Genomic DNA, 26,315 nt, shown 5'->3' with positions numbered 1-26,315 from the left:
ATAAAAATTTATGTACATGGCAAAATATAAAATTAGACAATAAGGAAATGATTAATAAGTAATGACACGTTCATATATGGAATATTAACAGCCCTTAAATTCATTTTTCAAAGAATAACCTTGGCAAACTGCTAGCTACAGGATAAAATATTGCAGAATTGGAATTGGATAATGTAAATAAATCAGCTTAATATTCCCTCGTGTGAGATGGTTCATTAACAAGAGCATCTGAGTAGAGGGCTTTAGAAAAGCCCGGTGACTGGTTGAATAAGAACTAGGTGCTCACTCGCCAACAGAGCAGACACTTTCCATCTCTTGCTGACTTGGGCCCTCAGAGTCCATGTCTGTATAAAATTAATCATCTGAATAATGTGACTGCAGCCTGGCACAGAGCTTGCACAGCCGTGTGTAATAAGACTAGGGTGTCATCTCCACGTATGTCATCTTTGCTGCCAGGCTGGCTTGAGCCACTAAAAGCTCGCTTGGTGTCTCCTCTGGCCATGCTTGTGACCAGACATGCCCTACTATGGAATGATGGCTTTTTTAAAGAATTGGTATATCTTACCTTACCTTGAGAGGAACCATCTATCCTTGTGGCTTCAAGCATGAGCAGAGGGCAAGAAAAAACCTCAATGTTGCTTGTTTAAAACCAGGTAATGTTCTTCTATCCTGTGTTTTTAAGAGGCCAATCTGAGAAAATGACTATGCAATAGTCAATAAATAATTTTCTAAAATTTGACTCTTTGGGGGAAAAAATGAACAGGTTTTCACCTCAGGCTATATACCCAACTATTTATAACCAAGGGGTTGTTAGGGAGCCTTAGATGCCACTCCTGAGTTTCCTCGCCCTTCAGGCAAGAAAGTCTGTTGTTTGACTGTATTCTGTCCCGTGGATGGGCATACACAGGATACATGCTCATGGGTCAGTGTGACGCCTCACTGTCCCCATCAAAGATGGTACTATCAAGACAGCATCAGCATCACTGTGTGCATTCTCATACGCCTCTGCGAGGGCACCCTCCTTTGGTAACTGTGCACCTGAATGGCAGATAGCTGGAAGTAAGGGTGTAGCCTAACCCCAGGGACTGGGAAAAAACTCACTAGCCTTTGAAGACTCTAATCCATGACCCCAGCCCAACGAAGATGACAGAAGGTATGTAGTGATCATGTCCAAGAGACAAATGATAGTCCAAAGGCCTCACGCCACAAACAGAGCCGCTTTATTCTCCCCTGTTTGTCCTGTGATGTAACTAGAAGAGACATAAAGGGCAGGCTGGGGGAAGCAACTTGCCTAAATCTGAGAGGGAAATTAAAAAACGAAATGTTCTGTGTTAAGGTTCTGGATATTAGTGCAACATACCTAAATCAGAGAGTGACCAAAAGCTTAGAGCCCATGACCTATAGGGTGGTAAGTGCAGGTGTAAGCTGGCTATAGGGCATCCGTGGTCAGGTGGTAGAAAAGAAGACAGAAGGAATCGCTTGAGCAGTTCCGAATGGGGCTGGTAGCTGCCTATTGAGAAGGTCAGAGGAAAGGGGTAAGGCGGACCCACTGAACAGTAAGGCAAACAGAAGTGTTAGGACACACACAGCAGGAGAAGAACCTACCCTTATAACTCTTCACCTCAGATAGACTCAAAAGGACGAAGACCACGTAGTCGAGTAAAGCTAGTGGTCAAATCTTGGCCCGGCATGAGAAATGAAAATATCTCCAGGAGCTCAGCAGAGAGCAGATAGGAGCCATGCAGACCTGAACGGCCCACACAAGCTCAGAGCCTGTCTCCAGTTCTCTTCCAAGAGTGACTAGCCCGGCTGAAGGGCAGAGGAGGTGAAAGGCAGAATCAGCAGCTTCCCAAAGGCAGATTGCAACCTTGATGAGGGTGAATCCTGCCCTGGACATGCAGCAATGAATATACCTCCCTTCGAAGGTTTCCTGTAGGTCACTGTGTTGTTGCTTAACGTTCACAGAAGGTGGGGAGTGAATGGAAATTTACAAAAATTGATTTCTTAAGAAATTACAATAACATAAGTGCACTTCTGTCCTCATCAATTTAGGCATGTGATACTTATACAAATTATACTCTGCATGTATTCTTAAGTGAAATAGTGTAATTATTAAAATGAGAGTAATAGTGAAATTTAATTTCCTAAAGCAAATATGACCAGTTTTAAATCTATCTTTTTTGGGGGGAGGATGCAAAGTGTTGAGATGTTTGTCCATTCGTTGTTTTTAAAATGTTCATTCCTAGTAAACTAAGACACTTAATGATATAATTACCAAAACTATAATATAAATCAACATTTTACCCTCTGACTATTTAATATAGCAGTAACCTTTACCATCTAATATTTATCATGCACATCACACAAAGTAGTCACAAACCTAATTTCGCTACTGCCAACATTGATATGCTGCTGATCATTTGTGATTATAAATGTTTATGTCACTTTTGTAATTAAGGGGTTAGAGCGATGTTAGCAGGCAATGTTTATACTCCCCCAAAGGAACAAAAATTTAGAAAGCAAAAATAAACTTAAACCTTTCTGAAACATTTATTTGCTGATAAGCTCATGAGAAGTTTGCTCTTCAAAAATAAAAAATAGTCTGGGTAAATTTAATCTGAACAATCAGACTCTGTTGGTTATATTCATCAATAATTTTTCCTTGCTGGCTGCCCACTTTGCATGGCAGGATCTTAAATGAGATGCCCTTTAAGAATATGCATCCTAGAGATTGTCCTGCTGAAGGAAAAAAGTCAATGAATTAACAATAAAGCAGATCCTGTAAGATAACAAGAATTAAACAGAAATTCTGAAAATTCAATGCATTTAGACATTGTTAAAATCTCTATAATATCTACATACTAGCTAGAAATTTATAACTTTAAATAAATGTGACTGTGCCATACATTCCAGGATTCTTTTTATGCGATATGTTTTATTTTCTCTTTTTGCCTATTTTCTTCTCCCCCACCCTTCTGTACTCCCTCCCCAACCCACATTATTCTCCCTTAATGGAACCTTTATTATAAAATATGAGTTAATATTTTTTGTAGATATGCTTACATGTACTTATACACACATATAGAGCTTTTTGTCATTCTTTTATATAAATAGAATCATAATATAAACACTTATGTATCTTGCTTTTCTCCCTCCATACTTTAGCAGGAATCCTAGAATATCAACTGGAATTGTTATAATTTATTCTTTTTGCTGGTTATATAATATTCCATTGTGTGGATCACAATACTTTGTATAACCTTTCTTCTATTGTCAGATATTCACTTTTTAAATTTTTTTGGCACTATGAAAAATGTTGCAGTAAACATCTTTGCAAATGTCCTTGTATCCTAGGATTTTAATTTTCTGAGAAAAGTCCTTCGAAATTATTGAGTTGAAAGGTAATTTTGGTTTTGATAGATTGCTTTATTAAAGGCCCTTAAAACTGATATTTCCTTCAACAATTTCTGAGAATACACTTTTTCTGACATCCTATCCAGCCACGTTATCCTTCTTTTTAATCTTTGCTAATGTGTCTGAAGTAAAATGGTAATTCATTGTGATATATATATATATATAGATATATATAGAGATATAGATATAGATATATATATCTGCTAGTAAGCTCAGCTGTCTTCCATGCTTATTGGCCTTTTGGATTTGCCCATCTTGACTTTCCTGTTTATATCTTTTGCCCATTTTTCTGTTGGTCTTTATTTTTGTAGTCATTTGCTTTTCCTCTTGTATATTAGAAATATCACCCCCTTATTTGGCATCTGTGCTATACATGTGGTTTTCTAAATTTACCTTGTCTCTTTTGGTTTCATTGACATGTTAAGGCTTTCATATATTTTTAATAGGCAGCTATATCTACCATTTTATGACTTCTGAGTTTTCGTTAAGACATGTGTGCCCCTAAATTGTTCATGAAGCCTCTGGGTTCTCTTTCAAGGGTTTTATTGTTTTTTTAAGTTACATTTTTCTTTAAAGCATCAGGAATTTAACTTTATATCTAGTGACAATAGAGATTCAGTTAACAAAAGTGCATTGATTGTCTACTCTTCACTTAGCACTGTGTCTCTAGGCTAAGACAGAATCCATCCAACACCTGGCACCTGCAGACCACCACTGGCAAGGCAGGAGGGCATGAAAACCTGAGTCATGATCCCCATTGTCCCAAAACATACAGCCTCATTATTTAGAAAAACAAATCACAGGTTAAAAATAGTAAGGTTTTATACATTTTGCCAGGGCTATTGTTACAGTGTTCCACAGACTGGGTGACTTAAACAACAGAAGTTTATTTCCTCATAGTTCCGGAGGCTAGAAGTTCAAAATCAAGGTATTGGCAAGGCTGGTTTCTTCTGAGGCCTCTCTCCTTGGCTTGTAGATGGCTGTCTTCTCCCTGTGTCTTTCTGTCATCATCCCTCTGCTTGTGTCTGTGTTCTTATCTCCTTTTATAAGGACTCTAGTCCTATTGGATTAGTGCCCACCCATATGACCTCACTTTAAAGACCCTTTCTCTAAATATGATCATATTCAGAGGTACTGGAGCTTAGAAATTCAACATATGAATTTTGAGGAAACATAATTCAGCCCATAACATGTTTCATATGATTTGTTCAGCCTATAAGTGTTCACATGAGTGGGAGGTCACTGGACAGTTAGTGAGAGCATCATGGAAGAGACAGGCCTGGAGGTAGGCACTGAAGGAGGCGGGAGATTTCAGTGTTGCTGCGAGAAGATGAGAATAAATGAAGTCATAGCTATAAACATGGCGTGTCAGGGTTCCTATGAGGTAACTAGGCTGACCAGGGAAGATAATTTTGGGGGGAAGTGGAAGATCAAGTTCAAAATGCTGATTGAAATCATCTGGATTTAGAAGTTTAGGCTTAAGGAAGTAAGAAAAAGAAGCTTCATAAATTTTTTAATGAAATTTCTCACAAATGAAAACCAGATTTTCCTTCCTGAAATCCCACTTCAGCATTGACAGAAGTTGAGGATTATAAGACAAGGTGATATCAGTATTTTGAACCTAGTGGGGGACAGAAATAATAGTACCATTGAGGCTGTGGTATGCAGAACTCTAAATGGAGGAGAAAGGCAGCCACTGGTCCTTTTGAGTCTGAGCATTTGAGATGGAAATACCCAATAAGAAATTAGGGCAGGACGTCTAGAGGGCTGAGAAGGTCAAACCTGAGGTATACATTAGGAAGTGGTCAGTGTGGAGAGCACTGTGGAAAGTATACAGAGCTAAGAGATTGGGGATTGAATCCAGAGGCAAAGGGATCATTTACTCATCCAGCAAACTTTTATTAAGCATTTACTATGTGACCAGCTTTTCCTTAAGTGCCGGGAATACTTACCTTTGTATTCCCTCAGAAACCTCATCCTCAATCATGAATGCAAGGAGTGGTCAGTAATGTTAAATGATGCGCTGAGAGATAATAAGGACAGATAAAGGGCGTTTGATTTGTCAATAAAGTGTTTACCCTTGGGCTTCTAGAAGGCAACTTCAATAGAGTCTTATAATAGAAATCAGATTGAATGGGGAAAATTTGATAATAAAATGGAGACAAGAGCAAGACTTCTTTTATTCCCAGATACTTTCCTGGCATTTATTCAAATTCCTTGTCATTTTCAAATTAATTAATCTTCATTTCAATAATAACGTTCTGATACTTTAATTCAGACTTAATAAAATTAACAGTCAAGTTAAAATTTAGTCTCAGGTTGCCCTGGCCACTGTGGCTCAGTTGGTTGGAGCATCATCCCATTCACCATACACTGAAAGGTGGTGTATTCTCTTCCCTCAGGGCATATATGGAGGTTGTGGGGATTTGATTCCCCCACTCCCCCCTCCCCCACCCCACCCCCACCCCCCCACCCCCCACCCCCGCCCCGGTTGGGACATGCACGGGAGTCAACCCATTATGATGCAATGATCTCTCTCTCTCTCTCTCTCTCTCTCTCTCTCTCTCTCTCTCTCTCTCTCCCTTCCTCTCTCTAAAATAAATTTAATTTTTTTAAAATTTAGTCACAGGTCACTTTCATGTTTCTGAAACCATAATAATTTAACACTGTCGTTTTATATTTCCTTCTGTTCAGATTCAAATGAGTAATATAAGTGAATATGACCAATACATTTCTAAATAACACTTTGTAAGAGTCAATAGAAGCTGTTTATTAATCAGCACTGGGACAGATGATAAGCAAAGAGAAGGAAACTAATTTTAAAAAAATACTGTGTATGGTGGTGGCAAGAATTCAGGGTTTACCATCTCTTCTTGTACCTGTGACAGTGCAAAACAGGATGCTGACAGGGCTTCAATATCTCAATTCTCTCCACTGTCTATTCCTGTGGAGAGGGAGAGAGAGAGAGAATGGGAGATGAACTTCCAGGGATTGGTTGGAAAAGTGTGTCACTCCTTAGTCTATTACTAATCTCTATTTAACATGGTCTCATTAATAAAGACCTCATTTTCCTTTGTTTTATTTTAAAAAATGGTAATGTAAGATTGTCATGGTTTTCTCTGATTAGCATTGTTCTTTGCGTTAAATCTCTAGGAAGTACTCTCAACTATTGATGTATCTTTGTCACCCAAAACTTCCCATATATTTTAAAATGAATGAGCTAGATGACATTAGACTGTGAATGCTGCTGTGATCAGTATGTTCACCTAGTGGGTCGAACAAGGGACTAGAAAGCCAGACACCCATGTGGCTTCTCCATCTGGTTGAACCTGATTTACACTGCCAGCCACAGTTGTTTACACATAGTAACTATTAAATATTCATTGACTTGTTTCTGTTTGACTTGCTTTGATTAGTTTTGGTTTGGAGCAATTCAGTTTCTCTGTGTAAGAATCAGAGATCATTCCTGTCCCCTTACTATACACAAAAATGATCTGTTAATACCTTTACATTTCAGCGAAGAAATGTATGCTCAAGTATCCGTTTAAAGTAGCATTTTCCAAAAAGCACCCATGACCCTTTTCCAGCCTGATCCTTATATTCTATCAAGCAGACATTCCTTCACAATTGCAGTCAGTGGATGGAGTGTTAAGAATCATGAAAAATAGGAATACTTTATGAAAAGCCTATTATCTCTGTAAATATAAAGCCGCCTATGATCACTAACAACCAAGCATGCTCTGATGATGTTGCAACCATTTGAGAACTTGGCTATAGTGACAGAAGAGGCAGAAAAGAATGACAAACTTTATTCTTTCTTGGTCATGGTTTTTAAAGTCAGGTCTGAAAATTCTAAATTTTGGCAAAAGGGTTGATTAGGCTTGTAGAAAGAGTCCTTGTTTGGGCCATAACATGAGGTGGTACCTTAAAGTGAAAATCAGGCAGGTCTTAGATGGACAGGTGGATGTGTGAATCTGGTGGGGGGCGGGGGGGGGAGGAGCAAAATTCTATGAGCATTACACCCATTTTATAAGATTTTTAGCAGCTCTGTCTCCTCTCCCCATCTACCTTCTGAACTGCAGCACACTATTCCACATCACAGACTATGCATTTCTTTTCTTCTCCTTCCTCTCTCCCCCTTAACTCTCAAAGTCACACGCCACCAGACAACTGGCAGGAAGCACATGGTGAGGAATATGATGAGGGTTGGTTGGGGGAAAAAAAGGTATTTCCTCTTTCTCCCAGCTTTAGCCACAGTAGTGCATATATTATTTTTTTATTTATCCCAAAAGGAAGGCATTGCTTGATGATAGTCTTTGTAATTGAATACTTGTTTATGATCACCTTTCTTGTAGGTGTTTCTAAAGGAGAGGAGCCAAAAATATTGAGACCCCCAAGACGGCCCCGGAAACCCAAAACATTAAATAACCCTGAAGACTGCACATACTATTATCTACTACATGTAAGTGGCTCACTCTTATTATCAGATGGGAGCCATAGCATCCACAAAACCGTGTCCACACTAGGCCTGTCCAAAGGGAGGACTCTAAAAGGGAGACTCCCATCAGTTTCTGCTTTCCTGCCCCATCCCTGGCTGAGGACCTGGGCACGTGGCTATCCTCCAGCCATCCTCACCACCCAGGCCTCTCCCCCAGTCCTGTAACCCCATGGCCTCCCAGCAGTTTTCTCTGCTGGTCTATTCGTCTGAGCTGTTATGCAAACATTAACCCAGAAAGAGAGCTGTGTCGTAGCAGGAGCTCTCCTGAGAGGGACCTGAATATGAATGGGTGAGGTTAGGTGAAAATGGAAGAAAGGAAGGGAAAAAAGGCATTTATTAGGCACCTTTTAAATCCCAGGCCTGGACTGAGGTATGTTCACGTGCATTGGGATATCTAATCCTAGAAACAGCTTTACAGGGGCATTCCCATCTCACAGATCGGACTCTGAGACACAGATAAGGCACGTCTTAGCTGTCAAAGTCATTCATTATACTGAGGTCCTCTCACTCACTGTGGGCACCATGGGAGCTCATTGGCATCCCCCCTGCCAGCCTCCTCTTCCTCTCATGTTCCTGTTCTCTGTGAATGACGCCATCATGCACTTGGTTACCTAAGCCAAGAACCTGGTGTCACCCTGGACCTGGCCCTCTCTCATATATGACCATTCAATCTGAAGTGTGGCTTCTACCAGCAACGCCTCGCGCCCACTCACCCCCTTCCTCTACTCTCACAGCAACAGCCCTATTTCAGACCATCATCGTTCTTCACCTGCAGTGCTTCAGGCCCCACCTAAGGGCTTCTGATCTCAGCCTCTGTAGCCCGTGTTAGCAAATTTCTCTAAACCGTTCATTTGATCATGTTCCTCCCTTGATAGTCCCTTTATAGCTCAGCAGCTCCCCCAGCATGAAGGCCAGACTCCTTCCGAAGCTGGATAGCAGAGCACAAAATTAGAAAGTACCAAACATGATGCTCCATAATCTTTACTAATGGCCACTGAAATGGCAATTGGCTACAGTGACTTCAACAACAGATACTGTTCTCGAGATGAGAAATTATAAGAGGCTTTGAAATAAGGAGGAATGTTTATGACTAATAGCCAACCCGTCAGAGTGGAGCAGATTCTGAGGCTCCACAAAGGAGTCCCTGCCCCCAAAAAGCTTACATTGCCATTGAACAATTATTTTTTTTTTAATGAACGTACAGTGTTTTAATACATCTTGAGTTATTACCATAGTGACTGGAATCCTTTGTATAACCCCGAGTCTTTAAATCTGTGGCTTCAGTGAAAAATAAAACACAGAAAACTAGTTTATTATTATAAGTGAAAACACACCATGTTTTCATATTCACCTGGCCCTTACTTGAGTTTGGGCGCCACACACAGGTGAAATTTACAGAAATGATGAGGCCCCACTCCCTTTACTCATCAAAACATCCCCTTGCCCTACCTGGTGTGGCTCAATTGGTTGAGCATCATCTCATGCAACAAGAGGTCACTGGCTCTGGCACATGCTTGGGTTGTGTTCGGGAGGCAGCCTACCTATGTTTCCCTCACATCGATGTTTCTCTCTCTCTCTTTCTCTTTCTCTTCCTTCCTCTCTCTCTAAAAATCAATGGAAACATTAAAAGAACAACTTTCCTTTATCCATTGAAACACTGTAATTTTAAGTGGTTTTCATGAAAATCTTTCTAAAATATATTATAATGCACATTTTAACCTTTTCTTGATGACCCAAGGTCACTGCAGTGAGCAGCAATGTTAGTACTTTATTCAGATCCATGTTTAACAGCGGGGCTCCCTGACCACCATGTCTAAGGCAGCACCCCATCACTCTGTGTCCCATGGCCCTGCTTCATTTTCTCAGAGCATTTATAAATATTTACGGAGCTGCTGAGCTGTGAAAATTATTTCCCTACACCTGCTTATCATAGACAGCTGTGCTTTCCGTTGTTTTACCTATTTTTATAGCTTGTGTTTCTCCTTGAATGTCAGTTCTTACTACAGCCGTTCTGACTGCCTTAACATCAATACCAGCTCTCTTCTATGATTTGATGCTCCTCATCTCTTACGTCTGGGAAATGTTGCCATAGTTGTGTCCAAAATAAGAGCAGGCTGAGCCTACGAAGCATGCCTCAGCTGGGATTGCACACCCCGCTGTAATGGCGTGTGGGGCTGCTGTAACACGCAGAAGCTGGGCAGCCGCAAAAATGACTAAGGGCCAACAGTTTCCTCAAGAAGAGTAACTGACCACATAATTCTGAAGGCCTTCCAGTTTCATTATTTTCTCCAGTACCTTCCCTGACGATAGCAGTAGGCATTTGGCCATTCCAAGATCTTTTTCCCCCTATGATTTGTCTACTTTCTTTACCCTGGTGAAGACTTCTAAATATACAGTGTATTTCAAAAAGGAATGTGAAACTGTGTCCACCATGATATAATAGATGTGAAATTTAAAGTTTCATTATAAAACATATTTCTTTACGTCAGTTTAGAGGGGAAGGAGTGTGTTGCAGCTGAGTCTTCCAAGTCCTCTGAGCTAAGACCTCTGTTCTTTCAAAGGGCCCCTTGAAAAACACCCTCAAGGGAAAATCTCCTCCTTGAGTCCTTGTTGTCTCCTTGTCTTTCTTCTTTACTGTGGTTCCTTAAGAAACTGCCATGGGACATTTGCTTCTTTATTTTCATTTAAGATTTCAATTTGGTAATTTGTAATTTCAAAACTATAATTGAAAACATTATTTGTTTTAGCAATAAATGCCCCTAATATAAAGTTCCATGGGTTAAGCTTTATATTAAATCCCCTCCCATGAAGCACAATGTGCTTCCTTCTTTATGATAAAGAATGTAGTTTCATGCTTCCCTTTTGGACTTAGCCTCTAGGAATCTAAGAGACCAACGCTAAGGCTCCATCTTAACACATTTCATTTTTGTCCTCCTTTCTTATTTACAACTTACGTTTGATCACCTTGATTGTATAATTGCTTCTATTATAAACCATCTTAAATAATTTTTGGAAATTTTTATTATGGAATTACATTTCATTAGAATATCCTAACACAGGCAAGAGTGAAGTAAAGCCTGGACAGGGTTTCCTCTCTAAGAATTCCTGTAATTGAGAGCCAGCTAACACACACTACCTCCCAAGGGAAAAGGCAATACAGAATTAAGAGGGGTTGCCCTGGACTGGTGGCTCAGTTGGTTGGAGCATGTCCAGTACACCAAAAGGTTTCAGGTTCAATCCCCGGTTGGCGCACGTACAGGAGGCAACCAATTGAAATTTCTCTTTCTCTCTATCTCCCTTCCTCTGTCTCTAAAAAAATATCAATAAAAATGTATCCTTAGGTGAAGTTTAAAAAGGGGGTGGGGGACTTCTGGCCAGCTTGGGAATTCAAAGGCAGGACGTTATCTCATTCTTAGTTGTATAAAGGGGATCTCTGCCACACAACATCATGCTATCATTTCAGCATAATTTTGGATTATAGAAAATTGTTACCAAGAGCAAAACAGACTTTTTTTCAGACAATGGATCAAGGAGACAAGACCTCTGCCATATTAAAACAACAGCAACCACAGCAAACACCACCCCAGTCCCAGGGATCATTAACTGGACCACTAGGGGCCATTGTACCTATGCTGGTAATACAATTATTTCTAAGCACCTCCTAGCCTAGGGCATTGGGTCAAGAATGTGAAGTAATAGGAAATAGGAAGGAGGACAGGAATGTAATTGGTGTCCTGCCCCTTACATTGTTATTTCCTGAAAGGTCTACTCCCAGACTTGATGCATTTAAGCATTACTTCTGCCTCATCCATCCACTAAAATGACAACTAATGAAAATGAAAGAAACTATGAACTGTTTGACTCATCCAACATTTTAGTTTATTGCAAATGATGAATCATGAGAAAAAATGATTGTGTGTCTATAAATACTGGGAAAACCCTTAGTCCTTACAAACCATATTAATTGCCATTTTTATTATTTTGCACTTTTATGGTACCAGCCAAGTTGATGTCTGCATTAGGGTTTCCACAATTATAACATCTTTGGCTTGATCAAGGTGACTCTGGTATTGTTTCCTCAGCCTAAGAGATGTATCTGCTCTTGCAGCATGTAAATATATGTTCAAATATATTGAGCTAGCACACAGTGCAACCCATTAATAGTGTTACAGTACCAAAGAGGATATTGCTTTGTATGTAAGGTAAAGCACCATTTTGCTAGAGTTCAAATCAAAGTATTGATTAAAAAATATCTAATCACACCTATACTTAAATATTCTCATTTTTGCCTGGATACATAAAGTTCTCAACTGGAAAACATTTTGCAAATGAACAAAGGTATCATCTGTGCTGCTACTTTTATGCCATAAATGGACTCCTATAGTTAGTGAAGTCAGTTTCATTGGCCCGTGAACTGTTGCAGCTGCCCTCATGCCCGCCCATCTGCTTTACCTGCAGACAAGGGTGGCATAGAAACAAGACCACAAAGCAGCCTAATTATCTGCCTAAGTCACAACTGCATTTGTGAAGAAATGGATTTTCAGGAAATTCTGACTCTTCCCAGCCCCTCCCATTTGTAGGTAGATAGACGTTATATAGTCTGTGTATAGTGGTCACTGTGGTGAACTCTTTTTTTTTTTTTGTATAGAATGCAAAGATAAATTTCAGTCCAGTGCTGGTAAAAATAATCACAAATTCACGATTAGTAAAATATAAGTAAATTATATTACTTCAGATCTTAAAAATATTGTATCCACTTGTTTATTGTTAAGTTAGCTTTATAGGAACAAATGTATTTATTTATTAAGATTATAGTAATATACAAATTATATTACATTAAGACATTAATATATAGAGATTTTTAAAATTATTCTATTCCCTTTAGAAGTCAATCCAAGAAGAAAAACGAAGACCAAGGAAAGATAGGTAATTATTTTTTCTAGATTTCAACAAGTTATCAAACCAAAATATAAATCTGTATGTTCAAATTAGATTAATAATCACCAGTTTTATGTGGATAGATTTGGAAAGTAGTGTGCTCTCAATGCATTTATATTACGAATGCCTATATGTGGTTTAAGATCTTGTCTACTGGCAATACACTGAGCTAGCACAGTGCAAAGCATACAGTAAGAACTCAAATAGTTTTGAATGAATTATACTGTCACAATCCAGAATTTGCTTTTCTTGGTCCATTGATATGGTTTTGATTGGGCAATTTGAACATGCCCATGCCCATGAACTTTCTTTCCCCAAACTCCTTTTTGCTTTCTATTCTTGAAGACAAAACATGCTAAATCTCACTTTTACGGACTTGTTAGGAAGATAAGGTTTGTGTCACCTGCAGGTGTGGCACACTTAAATTCACATGGGTCCCCTTTGCCTATAGTATTTCAGCCAACCACAACTTTACTATTTTAATATTTTGCCATTATTTCAATCAACTAATGTCCAGACAGTGTTAATTATATTGCAGGTTCTTTTGTTAGGCATGAGTGGACACAGAGTTCTTAATTTATGAAAGTTAATTTATATGTTGGCATCTGTAACTTGAAAAGCACTTTTCCCCAGAAGCACTGTAGCACCTGGTAGTTGTCCAGACCTGTCCCTGGTGACCTCATCTGAGTCCTACAGATGCTGAGCACCACAGGCACCAAAACTGCAGTCAGAGTAGATCCAAGAATTAAAATGGTTGAGGGCACAACCCATGGGCAGGAATTAAAATCTAGCGCATACACAAAAAATGATTCCCACAAGACCAACAGGTAAGGGAGGACAGAAAGTTAGCTGTAAAGGAATAAGGAAGAGTATGACACATTGTGTACATCAGTGTATTGACGATTGATAAAATTGGAAAATGCTATGTGTTAGTACATAAAGTGGCCCAAGGGTCAGTTGTGACCCCTGACTTAGTCTAGCCAAGCTGGAACATTGTACTCACTGGCTATTAGTAACTACTAATGCTGTGTCAAGTTGAAGGCGACAGAACCAGGACAGTCCCCTCCAGCAGCCAGTGTTCTCTTAAAGGTAAGAGGTAAAGGTTTTGTTTTTCTCTTTAATTTATAGTATATGCTACTTTTGCACATTTCAAGACTCCTCCTATTTCTATTGACATGTATGTGTTACTCTTAAATTATAGTAAATACTTTTAAAAAACAAAGCAAGTATCCTGTAAATTACTAGAAAATTCAATTGATACTGTGGTGTGTTTGTGTGTTCATTTACAGTCAGGGAAAATTATTAGATTTGGAAGATTTCTATTATAAGGAATTTTTGCCTAATCATTCTGGACCAAAGGAACATAACCCTAGTTTACAAGAACGAAGACAACAGAGAGAACTCCAGAATCAATGTTTTAAGGCTGATGAAAGGTAATAAACTTCACATTAAAGCATAGCATTTTCAATTTTATACTCACAATCCCGTTTCTAAAGCACTTTTATTTTATGTATGACAAATCATTTAATGACAAAGCACTTACTGAATATTGCATCTTATGATTAATATGTTGTTTAAAAGTAAAACCATAAATATTATAGTAGGGTAATCAGACATCCCAGTTTTTCTAGCACAATCCTAGTTTATACCTACTTTTTGGTGTAATCATTAATTGCAGCCCCCCTGCCTTTAAAAGTATCTCAGTTTGGATGATAAATTTATGGTCATATTAACCGTAAGCAATTAACCATATTCAAAATGTAGTTAATCTCAAACCGATGTAATTTTAATCACTAGTTTCTCAGTTATGTCATGTAATTTTTTAGAATCAGTGATGTCAGACCAAACCAATATTTGGGAGAAAGATTCATATGGAAATATGTACCTGGTATTTTGGATTTATTCTCTCATTTTGCCACCGGCTTTCATTTCAAGTAACAAACAGTTTGTACTTTACTTACTACCTTGGTAATTTTTTTTTCTTTCCCCAGACAGTCTTCATAAAGTTGTAAAATTGCGGGCACATAATAAGATGGTAATGTGGTGTATAAGAAATGGGAGCAATGACAAGCCATGAAAAGCTGTTTTTCTAAAATCCTAAACAAGCACCCTAGCAACATGGGCCACTCAGGGGCCTGCACCAGTCTCTCCCACAGTGTGAGATGGTGCGTGAGAGAAGAGGCTTCAGAGCAGTGGTTCTCAACCTTCCTAATGCCGCGACCCTTTAATACAGTTCCTCATGTTGTGGTGACCCCCAACCATAACATTATTTTCGTTGCTACTTCATAGCTGTAATTTTGCTACTGTTATGAATCGTAATGTAAATATCTGATATGCAGGATGTATTTAGGCAACCCCTGAGAAAGGGTCGTTCGACCCCCAAAGGGGTCAAGATCCACAGGTTGAGGTCCGCTGCTTTAGAGTCAGACCATCTCAGACTTGGATCCTGACTCTGCTACTTAGTAGTTGAGTGACCTTGCTTATGTTCCTGGACCTCTTTAAGCCCCCGTTTCCACATCGGCAAAGGGATTTACTAATAACTGCCTCCCCATGATGTCATAAAAATGAATGAAATGATGTCTATGAAGCGCTTAACACTAGATGTGGCATAGGAGAGGCAGTCATTAAAGACTATTACCATCTCTATTTGCTTTTCCAGAATCTACCCGAACTATGATTTCTTCTTCTTGTACCCAAAAGAGGATGCATTCTTTCATCTTGGGATCAAGAACTGTAACGTGTTAGAGCTTAGAGATGTTTCAATCTAACCACAGAGTTCTAAACAGGAGAATACCAAGTGCCAGAAAGATTTAGTGGCTTGCACAAAGTCACACATCGAGTTAGTGAACCAAAATCCAAGTGTTTTCTACTCCCTGCTCACATTGCTTTTCACCTACTGACCTGCTTCCCATTTTAACAACCCAGTCTGCCTCCCCTCCAGTGTATTTTCCCCCTTTCTCCACTGGCAGACACACACATGCTCTAAAAGCATTGCATCCCTGAAGTACTGCCTGGTGTTCTAGTAGTGTCTATGGATGTGTAGTTAATGCTCATTAGAATAAGAATGCTAGAAGGTAGTATTGGTTGAGTGCTTACCTTGTGTTAATCACTATGCTAAAATCCCATTTGATCCTCACAGCAACCTTCTGAGGCAGTTACTAATATTGCTCCATTTTATAGATGAGAAGGCTGTCTACAAGTTTAGTGACTGGAAATACTCACCTAAACAATAATTGATGAAGCCAGAATTTGAACATGGGCCTTCTTGAGTTTAGAGTCAAGGACCTTAACCTCTGCTCTGTATCGCCTACCTAAGCAACATCCCCCCTCCCCCGCAGGGTGTTTGAGGAAGGGGTAGTAGTACATTGGTGCATGAAATGTGACCCTTATATTGAAGGAACTTGATTCTAGAAAGTATATTGATCTAACAAAGCTGAACAAGGTGACTCTGAGATGGGATTTTTTAATTAAAGAAGCTTAAAGAGACAAAACATTCAAATGGCCCTGGCCAGTGGGACTCAGTCCCTTGGAGCATAATCCCATGCACCCAAGGATCTCATATTTGATTCCAGGTCAGGACACATACTCAATTTCAAGTTTGACCCCCGGTTGGGGGACCTATGAGAGGCAACCACTCCATGTTTCTCTCTCGCTCTTCCTTCTTCTATCTCTAAAATCAACGAAAAACATATCCTCGGGTGAGGATTTTAAAAAATACCCGAAGACACTAGGTAAATCTTGATAGGATCCTGAATTTAAAATAAAAAACAATGCAGAAAAACAGCTCTAAAGGACACTTAGGACAGTTAGAGAAACTTGAGTCTAAACTAAAAGTTGGATGGTGTTAGTACTACAGAAAGAATATAAATTGTATTATATATTAAATTATTATAGAATATATATCGTTTATATTATATATTTATAGCACATAAATATAACATATTTATATCATTTTTAATAAGTATAATATATTCTGACAATGTTATATGTATCACACACACACACACACACACACACACACACACACCCCAAGTACTGATATAACCCAGGAAGGTGTGAGTAGATCTGGGAATCAGGAACAGCAATGATGAGTTAAGAGTCTCATAATGAATAAAAATGGTGGCAGGTAGTCAGTGATTAGAGAATAGCATTAGAGAGCAACAAGAGAACTGATGTCTCCTTAGCTAATACTAAGACAGAAAGTAGTGGGGTCTCAGTTAAGCAATAGAGAGTAATGTAGGGTATTTAAGTCATAGTTGGTTTTAATTTGGACAAGAAGCTATAGGGAGGATGGGAGGGGAAGGGTGTTCCATAAAATGGAACAAGAGTTCCTCATTTTAGGGTTAGGAGAATTATGAAAGAAGTGTCAGCAAAAAAAGAGGCAAAGGGATACAGTTGGGAAAGTATGAGATCTAAGTGCTCTAGACCTAAATTTGAAACCCCACTCCATTCCTCATTAGTCATATCAACTAGAATTTTCTCATTTATAGATTGAGGATAAGAAAAACTAAGGCTTTGTCATGCTGTCTTAGAATTAAAAATAATGTGTGTCATGTACCTGTCAGATAGTTGATCCTCAATATTCTTTTACCAGAAATGAGATGAACAGTAATGAGATTTCAAGTCAATTACCCAAGATCCTCCCCATAGGTACCACCCAAAGTCCTTCCATGTCAAATATCCACTGAGCTCATGATGCCCTAAAAGACCTTCCCAAAGGTTTCTTTCTTTCTTTTTTCTTTTTTTTTCAATTTTCAAGTACAGTTTACATTCAATGTTATTTTATACTAGAGGCTCAGTGCACAAAATTCATGCCTGGCCCGCTCCCTCTCACAATCTGGTATCTCTCATTCCTTACCACCTGCCTGCTTGCTCCTTACTGCTCCTTAAGCACTACCACTACCACGGAGGCAGGAGAGGCTCCTGCCACCACCGCTGCGTTTGCCAGCTGTGAGCCCGGCTTCCGGCTGAGCAGCACTCCCCCCGTGGGAGCGCACTGACCACCAGGGGGCAGCTTCTGCATTGAACATCTGCCCCCTGGTGGTCAGTGCACATCATAGCAACTGGTTGTTCTGGTCATTCCACCGTAATGGCTGTTTAGGATTTTATTATATAGATTAGTTTCAGGTGTACAGCATGATGCTTAGATAATCATAAAACTTTACAAAGTGTTCCCCCCAATGTTTCTAGTGCTCACCTGGCACCATACATAGTTAAAACAGTATTTTTGACTATATTCCCTATGCTCTACAATACATCCCCATGACTATTTTATAATTGCCAATTTGTATTTTTTAATCTCTTCATCTTTTTCACCCAGTGCCCTAAGCCCCCTTCCATCTGGCAACCATCAGGCTGTTTTCTGTATCTATGATATCTATTTCTATTTTATTTGTCAGTTTATTTTGTTCATTATATTCCACATATACGTGAGATCATATGATATTTGTCTTTCCCTGACTGGCTTGTTTCACTTAGCTTAATACCCTCTTGGTCCATCCATGTTGTCACAAATGATAAGATTTTATTCTTTTTTATGGCTGAGTAGTATTCCATTGTGTAAATGTACCACAGCTTTTATATGTACTCATTTACTGATGGGCACTTGGGCTGCTTCCAAATCTTTGCTATTGTAAATAATGCTGAATGAACATAAGAATGCATATATTCTTTCAAATCAGTCTTTTGGTTTCTTGGGATATGGAATCACTGAGTCATAAGGCACGTCCATTTGTAATGTTTTTTGAGGACCTTCCATACAGTTTTCTGTAGTGGCTACACCAATCTGTATTCCCACCAGTGGTGCACAAGGGTTCCCTTTTCTCCATATCCTCACTAACACTTACTGTTCGTTGATTTATTAATGGTAGCCATTCTGACAGGTGTTTAATATCTCATTTTGGTTTACATTTGCATTTCTTTAATGACTAGTGACATTGAGCATCTTTTCATATGTCTATTGGCCATTTGTATGTCCTCTTTGGAGAAGTATATTTTTAGATTCTCTGTTTACTTTTAATTGGATTGTTTGGGTTTTTTGATATTGAATTATGTGAGTTCTTTATAAATTTTGGATATGAACCCATTATCAAGTGTATCATTGGTGAATATGTTTTCCCATTCAGTCGTTGTCTTTTTGTTTTGTTGATAGTTTCCTTTGTTGTGCAAAACCCAAAGGATTTCTTTTTTAAAATTCTTTATTCAGAGTGGGCTAGAATAAAAGCCTATTCCATCTGCAGAAATTCTAGTGTTTCCTTTCTAGCTGGTCAGTATTTTCACTCATTTGCATATACCTTCAATGACCTTGCCCCTTTCTCCTTCAGTTATATTCAACTGGTAAGCCTCAGTGCTGGGTAAACCCAGCTTCCTACCCAATCTATACATGTACCCATGTAGCTGAATGTAGCTTTAAAAAAAACCAGTCTATTATCATTTATAACTTATGACCACCCACATTAGGCAGGCACTTAAGAGTCATTTTGCAATACTACATTTCCCTAAAAATCCATTATGCAACTTTCCCAGTTCATTCTTTCAGACTTCCTCTTCTCTCATCAAACCCTCATAATCTACTCACTCTCATCAGACAACCTCTTTTCCTAGGAAAACAACAGTAGAGAACAGATACATGCTTCCACCACCATATCTATCACTTATGCATATACCTCCCTCAGTTTAGCATGGATGACTGTCCTCCAGGTAAGACCAAACCTTCCTTTTGTGCACAGAATCCAGTTCCTTCCTCTACTCAAGAACACTGTCCTGCAATTGTCCCCTCGCTTCTCTGCAACTTGAACATTTGTTCTCTTTACAACATCATTCCTGACAATTTGTGAACAGGATGCAGTTGGACCCAGCATAAAATATAGCCTTGACTCAGTCCCCTGCCAAACTCATGCTCCTGTTCTACATTATAGCAGGGTAATACGTGAGGATGACTCAACCTCCTCCGTGTCCTCTCTTCCCAATCTCTCTTGAGCCACTTCACTCTTGAACTACTCCACTGAAAATGTCCCTGCCAAGGCCACCAGTGACCTCTATTTTGCCATATGCCATTATCTATTCTCAATCTTTATCTCACTTATCAACATTGAACATGTTTTCTTTACAATTACTCCTTTTTTTCTTTAAACATCTCTTTCCATTTGCCCCCAGGATAGGACTTCTCTTGCTTTGCCTCCTACCTCCCTGACTCCTCATTATTCTCCTTTGCTGATTCTTCCTCATTTCACTGATCTCTCAACCATTCGAGTGTCCCAGTCCTTTGCTTTGTCAACATATACACTCAAGACCTTAAGTATCATCTATTTACTTAAAATTCCTGAACTGAAATATCTAGCCTAAATCAGGACTTGTGTAGCTAACTGCCTATTCAATACCCCCTCTTGGATGTCTAATAAGTAAACTTAGTATAACCAAAACCAAAATCTTTACCTCCACCCCCCAAAAAATACTATTCTGCAGCCTTCCCCATCTCAAATGGCAACCCCATTTTTCTAGTTGAGTAAGCCAGAAACCTTAGGGACATTCTCAATTCCTTTTCTTTATGTCCTATATCCAATCCATCAGCAAACTCTTTCAGTTCTACCTACCAAATATGACCAGAACCTGATCAATGTCTTACCTCCTCTAGAAGCCTTAACAGACCTCCCTACTTCCTCTCTGAGAGTCAGATCCTTTTAGGAATCATTCTTCTGCTCAGAACTCTCCAATGTTTCTCTCACTCTAAATAATATTCAAGTCCTTGCCATGATCTCAAAGCACTAAATTATCTGCCATACTATCCCCTCATTCCTCCTGCTCTCATCCCTTGCTACTCTTCCTCTGGCTTGCTCCATTTAAGCCTCAATGGCCTCCTTGCTGTTCCTTGAGCACAATATATACACTGTAGGCTTGGAAACTTTTCATTGTTCGACTGTCATCCTGGAATGACTGTCATTCCCTCAGAAATCTGCCTGGCCCACTCCTCCCCTTCCTTCAGCTCTCTCCTCATGTGCCACCTTATTAGAAAGGCCTTTCCTGCCGAAACCGGTTTGGCTCAGTGGATAGAGCGTCGGCCTGCGGACTGATGGGTCCCAGGTTTGATTCCGGTCAAGGGCATGTACCTGGGTTGCGGGCACATCCCCAGTGGGAGGTGTGCAAGAGGCAGCTGATCGATGTTTCTCTCTCATCGATGTTTCTGACTCTCTATCTCTTTCCCTTCCTCTCTGTAAAAAAATCAATAAAATATATTAAAAAAAAAAAAAAAGAAAGGCCTTTCCTGACCACTAGGAAATGGCTTATCTACACATACACACACACACACACACACACACACACGCACACCCCACTCTTTCCCATTAGCTACTTAATTGGTCTGTCTAGCTCCTCTTACCATCTGGTATTAGAAGCTATCTGTGGTCCTTTCCCATACTAGACTATAAACTCCATGAGAGCAGGGACTTCTGCTCACTCATCACCTGCTCTGGTGGCTGACAGTGGGTGCTCCGTAAAATGGATGAATCTCCGTGGCTGCCTTTTATGTGTACATGGCTTCCCCAGGGAAAGCTGTAGAATCCAAAGGTAATCATTGGCAGGGTTTCCCAGCGGTAGGAAATTTGGCCCAACAGCCTTATTGAAAACATTGACAATGCCTACAGGGCTAACACCAACTGCGTAGCTAGCCCAGTGGTGTGTTAGATTTGGCAGGGGAGTTTTTAAGAAACACTTGAGCAGTGTAAAAATGCAAAATATTGGTTGTCTGTTAGGCAACTAAAGTAAGTACTTGTTTATTGGTTGTGAGCTATTTCAAGCTCAAAGAAGCTAGTCTTTCTGAACTACACATTCGCTGGTGCTTTACTTAGCTGTCATTCAAACACAAAGTCACCAGGCTCCACCGGCTCTTCTGCTCCTCAGCTTAGAGGAGCTTTGAAAACCTGCTGAGAAAAATTATCGCAGATCCGTCTGACCACGACCCTGATTCCTTAAATGTACGGTTTTCAAATGCCTGACGATGGTGGAATGTGTGGAGAAGAATGTGTAGACTCGGCTAACTCGGGGTGGGCGGGGATGCGCTGCACGTGATGGCGCCACTGACGCTTGGCTCTGGGTCTCGCTGGCAGGTGCTGGGCGGTGGAGGATCCCCAGAAGGAGGAGGAGGAGGGGGAGAATGGACCCTCGAGCAATCCCTACGACTACAGGAGGCTCCTGCGCAAAACCTCCCAGCGCCGGCGCCTGGTCCAGCAGGTGTAGCCCGTCTGCCACAGTGGCAGCCGCAGCCGTAATGTGCCCGAGACTGCTGCTTGCAGGGTCCAAAGCGCTGAAGTCTGGACCCCGATTTTGGCAGGGGCTACCCACTGCGCTCTCCATGGAGGGCCTCGGCCAGCTTTGGCGCTCGGAGGGGGAAGACCTGGAAGCTCTTCCAACGCCCACTGGCTGCGCTCCCTCACCCTCCACTCCCACCAGCCCACCAGCCCCTGTCGCTGGCCCCCAATGCAGCTCTTTGTTCACTTGACTGCCACACTCCTTCTGATGACCGGAAGGCGCCTGATCTCTCGTTGACCCCCCCCCCCCCCGCCTCTCATTTTGGGCGACTTCAACGAGTTCCTACTTCCTGGAAACGCCTCTCCCAGACCCGCGGCACACTCGTGGGCGGGTTGAGTCTCTTAAAACAGAATAAATCCTGAGGAGAAGCGTGAGGATGTGGGGAAGTTTTGAAGATGAACTTAAACTCGTGCTTTGCCTTCCCGTGGTTATTAAGTTACTAAATAAAGGAAGTGCCTTGGAGAGTCCGTGGCTTTCTGGGCCTGTGCATGTCTTCCCCTGGGAGGTCTAGCTCCTGTGGTCCTGCTGTGCAGGCTGGGATGACCAGGGAGGGGGGCGAGGCGCCTGGCCTTCTGTTTCCACCAGTGAACAACTCACCACCAGCACTCCAAAGGCTCATGTGAAATTACAACCTGTACCTGTGACACAAACGTTTCCTCCAAATCTCCAAACCCACCAACACAAACACTGCACACACACACACATACACACACACACACACACACACACATACACACACACATATACACACACACACACACACACACACACACACACATATACACACACACACACATACACACACACACACACACACACACACACCCAGCCTGCCCAAACACTGTGGCTTCCTTTGGCCCCGCCTATAACATTTTTGGTCCACTACTGAATGAACTGTCAGATGTTTTCGGTTCTCCCCGTCTGCAGATTTGAAGCAATCTCCCAGCTCTGAATTTTGGTGAATTTAAGATGGAGGGGCCCTAGGCAGTTTGGCTCAGTGGATAGAGTGTGAGCCTGCGGACTGAAGGGTCCCAGGTTCCATTGGAGTCAAGGGCACATGCCCAGGTTGCAGGCTCCATCCCCAGTAGGGGGCGTGAAGGAGGCAGCCAATCAATGATTCTCTCTCATCACGGATGTTTCTCCCTTCCTCTCTGAAATCAACAATATATACTAGAAATTTGAAATTCATGCAGGGTCCTTGGCCCCGCCACCGCCCACCGCCTCCACGGGGCCAGGGGCCTCTGCTGCGGTGCCCTCTCCCTTTGTCCAGAAGGATGTCCGGTTTAATTAGCATATTATGCTAACGCTCCGTGTCTTTGAGACCTGGTGAGGGCATAGGAAGGGTGGCGGGGTGGTTCCATCGAGGACTGATTGGAAAGAGGATTCTGGCTAGGATGGGGCTTGCATCATCTGCCTTGTCCCAGCTCCTACACCCATGGCCCAGATACAGGAGACTTTGGGGAACTATTCGAGGAGAAGGCGAGGGCACGTGCGCTGGCCGATTGTGTTTGTTGTGCCACTTGGTCACCTGGATGTAAGTTTTTCTCCATCCCACTGAATGGGCGCTCACAGGCCCCCAGAGATGACTCATGCAAACTCTTAACTTTACAAATGAGACGCGCCCCAGGGGCAACCTCGTACTGAGACCCGGCTGAGATCCAAGGCCAAGTGCACTCTATTTAGGCCTGCTCTTTCCCTGGGTTCGCGCCGCGGCCGCCGCCGGGGTTGCGACCCAGAGGAGGAACCACCCGGGGCTGTGCGGCTCGCGTCCGAGCTGCAGCGGGCGGCGGGGCGGGGCCGGGCCCCGACACCCATGAAACCTGCTCCGCAGGACACGGCTCACTGGCGGGTCTCGGGAGGAAGCGATCTCCGTAACCGAAGGTGGCCCGGCCCTCCGCCCCTACCCAGCGCTCAGGCCGCCGAGAGGGGTCTGGGGCTAAAGGCCGAGCTTTTTGGCAGGCCCCTTCGTCAACCCAGCCTTCCCGAGTGGTCCCTGCAGACCAGAGCCCTGGCAGCCTGGCCCTTCCGTTGCTGGAAAGGGAGGCAATGACCCGTCCCCGAAATCCCCTCTGTTAGGTCCGTGCAGACAGAATCCAGGCCAAAAGACGTTGTGCGAGTTTTAAAATTGGTGTTCCATTCCCTCACAGCGGCTGAGACCAGTATGTCCGGTCAGCGAGCAAGTGTAGCGGGGGCGGGATATTTGTATTTCCTGCGCAGGTCCGAGTAACCGGTCACACCAGGTGCCAGGTGATGGCGGGAAGCCGGGTGTAGGCAGTCCGCTGCGAACTGGGAGAGGCTGTTCACTGGAAACTGCAAGCCATTCGTCATGTCTTGCAAAATCTGAAATGAGAATAATAGGAAAATCGCGAAATCCCCAAGCAGCGGGTAATGGAAAAGTACTGAGCGCAGGGAAAGGTAGAGAATGTGCCTAACATCTTCCCCTTCCCCCCAAGAGAATGGCAAACGTTAGGTGAAATACAATGTTTTTGTTTTTGTTTTTTCTCTTGTATTTATTTGTTTTGAATCTTTTTTCCATCTCCCTTCTTTCTCTGTCCTTCGACTTGTAAGCACAGGGAGGACATAGGGAAAACCTGTACCGCACACCCTTCTTAGGCGGGCCTGCGGCGCGATCACTGGATAATCCACGGACAAAAAATAGGTCAGCCGAGGGAGCCGGCCTGGCAGCCGCGCGCGGGAGTGTGGGTCTCTCTCTCTCCTCAGAAAGCTTTTCCCCAGAGCTGGCCGCCTCCCCTTCCCTGTCGGAGGCCGCCTCTTTTGTGAACTAATGACTGTAATTATTACCTCCCAGAGCTCTTTTGTTATCTCCAACCCCAAGCCCAGCAAGGGGGGTGGGGTGTGGGCTCTTTTGTGAAATGCGTCTGTGAACAGCAAATTGCCGTCTAGGCGGGAAGGCGTTAGGGATGGACAAATCAGAACCCGAGAGCCTCTGAAGTAGGGTGTTATATTAAACATGCAAATACTACCCTTGGACTCAAAGTACTCCGGAGCCGGGGGATTTAATGGAGTAGAATTTCAAGCCACCGTGTTTTAAAAATCCGTGAAATCCAGGTGTGATTTCTACCTTCCTCGTGTTTTAATCTTCGGGGATGTGTGTGTGTGTGTGTGTGTGTGTGTGTGTGTGTGTGTGTGTGTGTTAAATGCTCGTTTTAAAGAACCTTTCTGTTTTCGACCACTCATCCTTTGTAGAAAAGTTCTGCCACCCCAGCCTGCTGGCTTGAAGGGAAACATTGGCAGGATTTGGTGTGGATTTAAACAAAGAACCGGGCTCTCGGGCGCGCATCTGCACGGCTGAAGCGAGAGCCGCGAAGCCGCCCTTCGCCCCAGAAGGCGGAACCACCGCATCATGACACCCCCAGAGTTGTGACCTGGCTTCACCGGAGCGTTGGAGCCGGAAGCCACAATGAGGGGCCACAATGAGGCCTGGGTTGGCGCTCACGTAGCGCCCGCAGCCTGCAGCCTGGTGCAGGCTTCTGAACGCAGCCTGCTCTGCGCCCTTCCCTGCGCCCACTCCCAGAATGGGCCCGGCGGCCGTGGGACCGATGGAACGGCTCCTTCGGGATCGGGCACGTGGGAAGAAGACACAGCTTAGTGGAGGCAATTGACCAGGCTTCCTCGCGCCTCGGGACACTGGAGTTGAACTTGAAGGCTGCCATGCTAGCCCCACGATGCCCTTTCTCAGCCAGGGCCGAGGGGTGGTGGTCGAAACGGAGGATCCGTGGATCTCTGCTTTGGCAGCAGCTTTGGTGACTTGGTTAGGAGGTCAGAGAAAGAGTGGTTGCAACACAATGGAAATGAGAAGCTTTTGCCCAAGGGGAGCGCAGCCCTTTCCCACCCGGTCCTCCTCGCCCCGCTCCCCACCAGCTTAGTGTGCGGGAGGGTCGCTGCTCTCTAGATGGCTAGGGGAAAGCAATGCGAGCTCAGCGGGCTTTGAGTTCTCAGGGCGCCCTTCCTTTGTTTAACAGCTTTTATAGAAAAGAAATTGTAAGAGAGGAGAGACTTGAACTTCTTCAGGAAAGGAGAAACCCCTTTTCCACAGGCCACAGATATAGCCAATTACTCCACCCTCCCACCCCCAACCACCACACACACACACACACACACACACATTCTATCCTAAAGATTCTCAGGGGGAGAGGGGTCA

The 26,315-nt window shown here is 42.4% G+C and overlaps 1 protein-coding gene across 1 annotated transcript in view; it reads left to right on the top strand.

The window, feature by feature from the left end:
• Positions 1-22,385, top strand: part of MYO3A (myosin IIIA) — a 235,615-nt gene extending 213,230 nt beyond the window's left edge. Inside the window, exons 31-34 of the mRNA XM_036344863.1 lie at positions 7,770-7,876; positions 12,798-12,838; positions 14,140-14,283; positions 21,952-22,385. Of these exons, the coding sequence (XP_036200756.1) occupies positions 7,770-7,876; positions 12,798-12,838; positions 14,140-14,283; positions 21,952-22,081 (422 nt within the window). The 3' untranslated portion in view covers positions 22,082-22,385. The remainder of the gene's footprint in view (positions 1-7,769; positions 7,877-12,797; positions 12,839-14,139; positions 14,284-21,951) is intronic.
• The last annotated feature ends 3,930 nt before the right edge of the window (positions 22,386-26,315 follow it).

The sequence above is a fragment of the Myotis myotis genome, unplaced genomic scaffold (genome assembly GCF_014108235.1).
Source record: "Myotis myotis isolate mMyoMyo1 unplaced genomic scaffold, mMyoMyo1.p scaffold_m19_p_1, whole genome shotgun sequence".
Classification (NCBI taxonomy): Eukaryota; Metazoa; Chordata; class Mammalia; order Chiroptera; family Vespertilionidae; genus Myotis; species Myotis myotis.
This window is presented reverse-complemented; position numbering and strand designations above follow the sequence as displayed.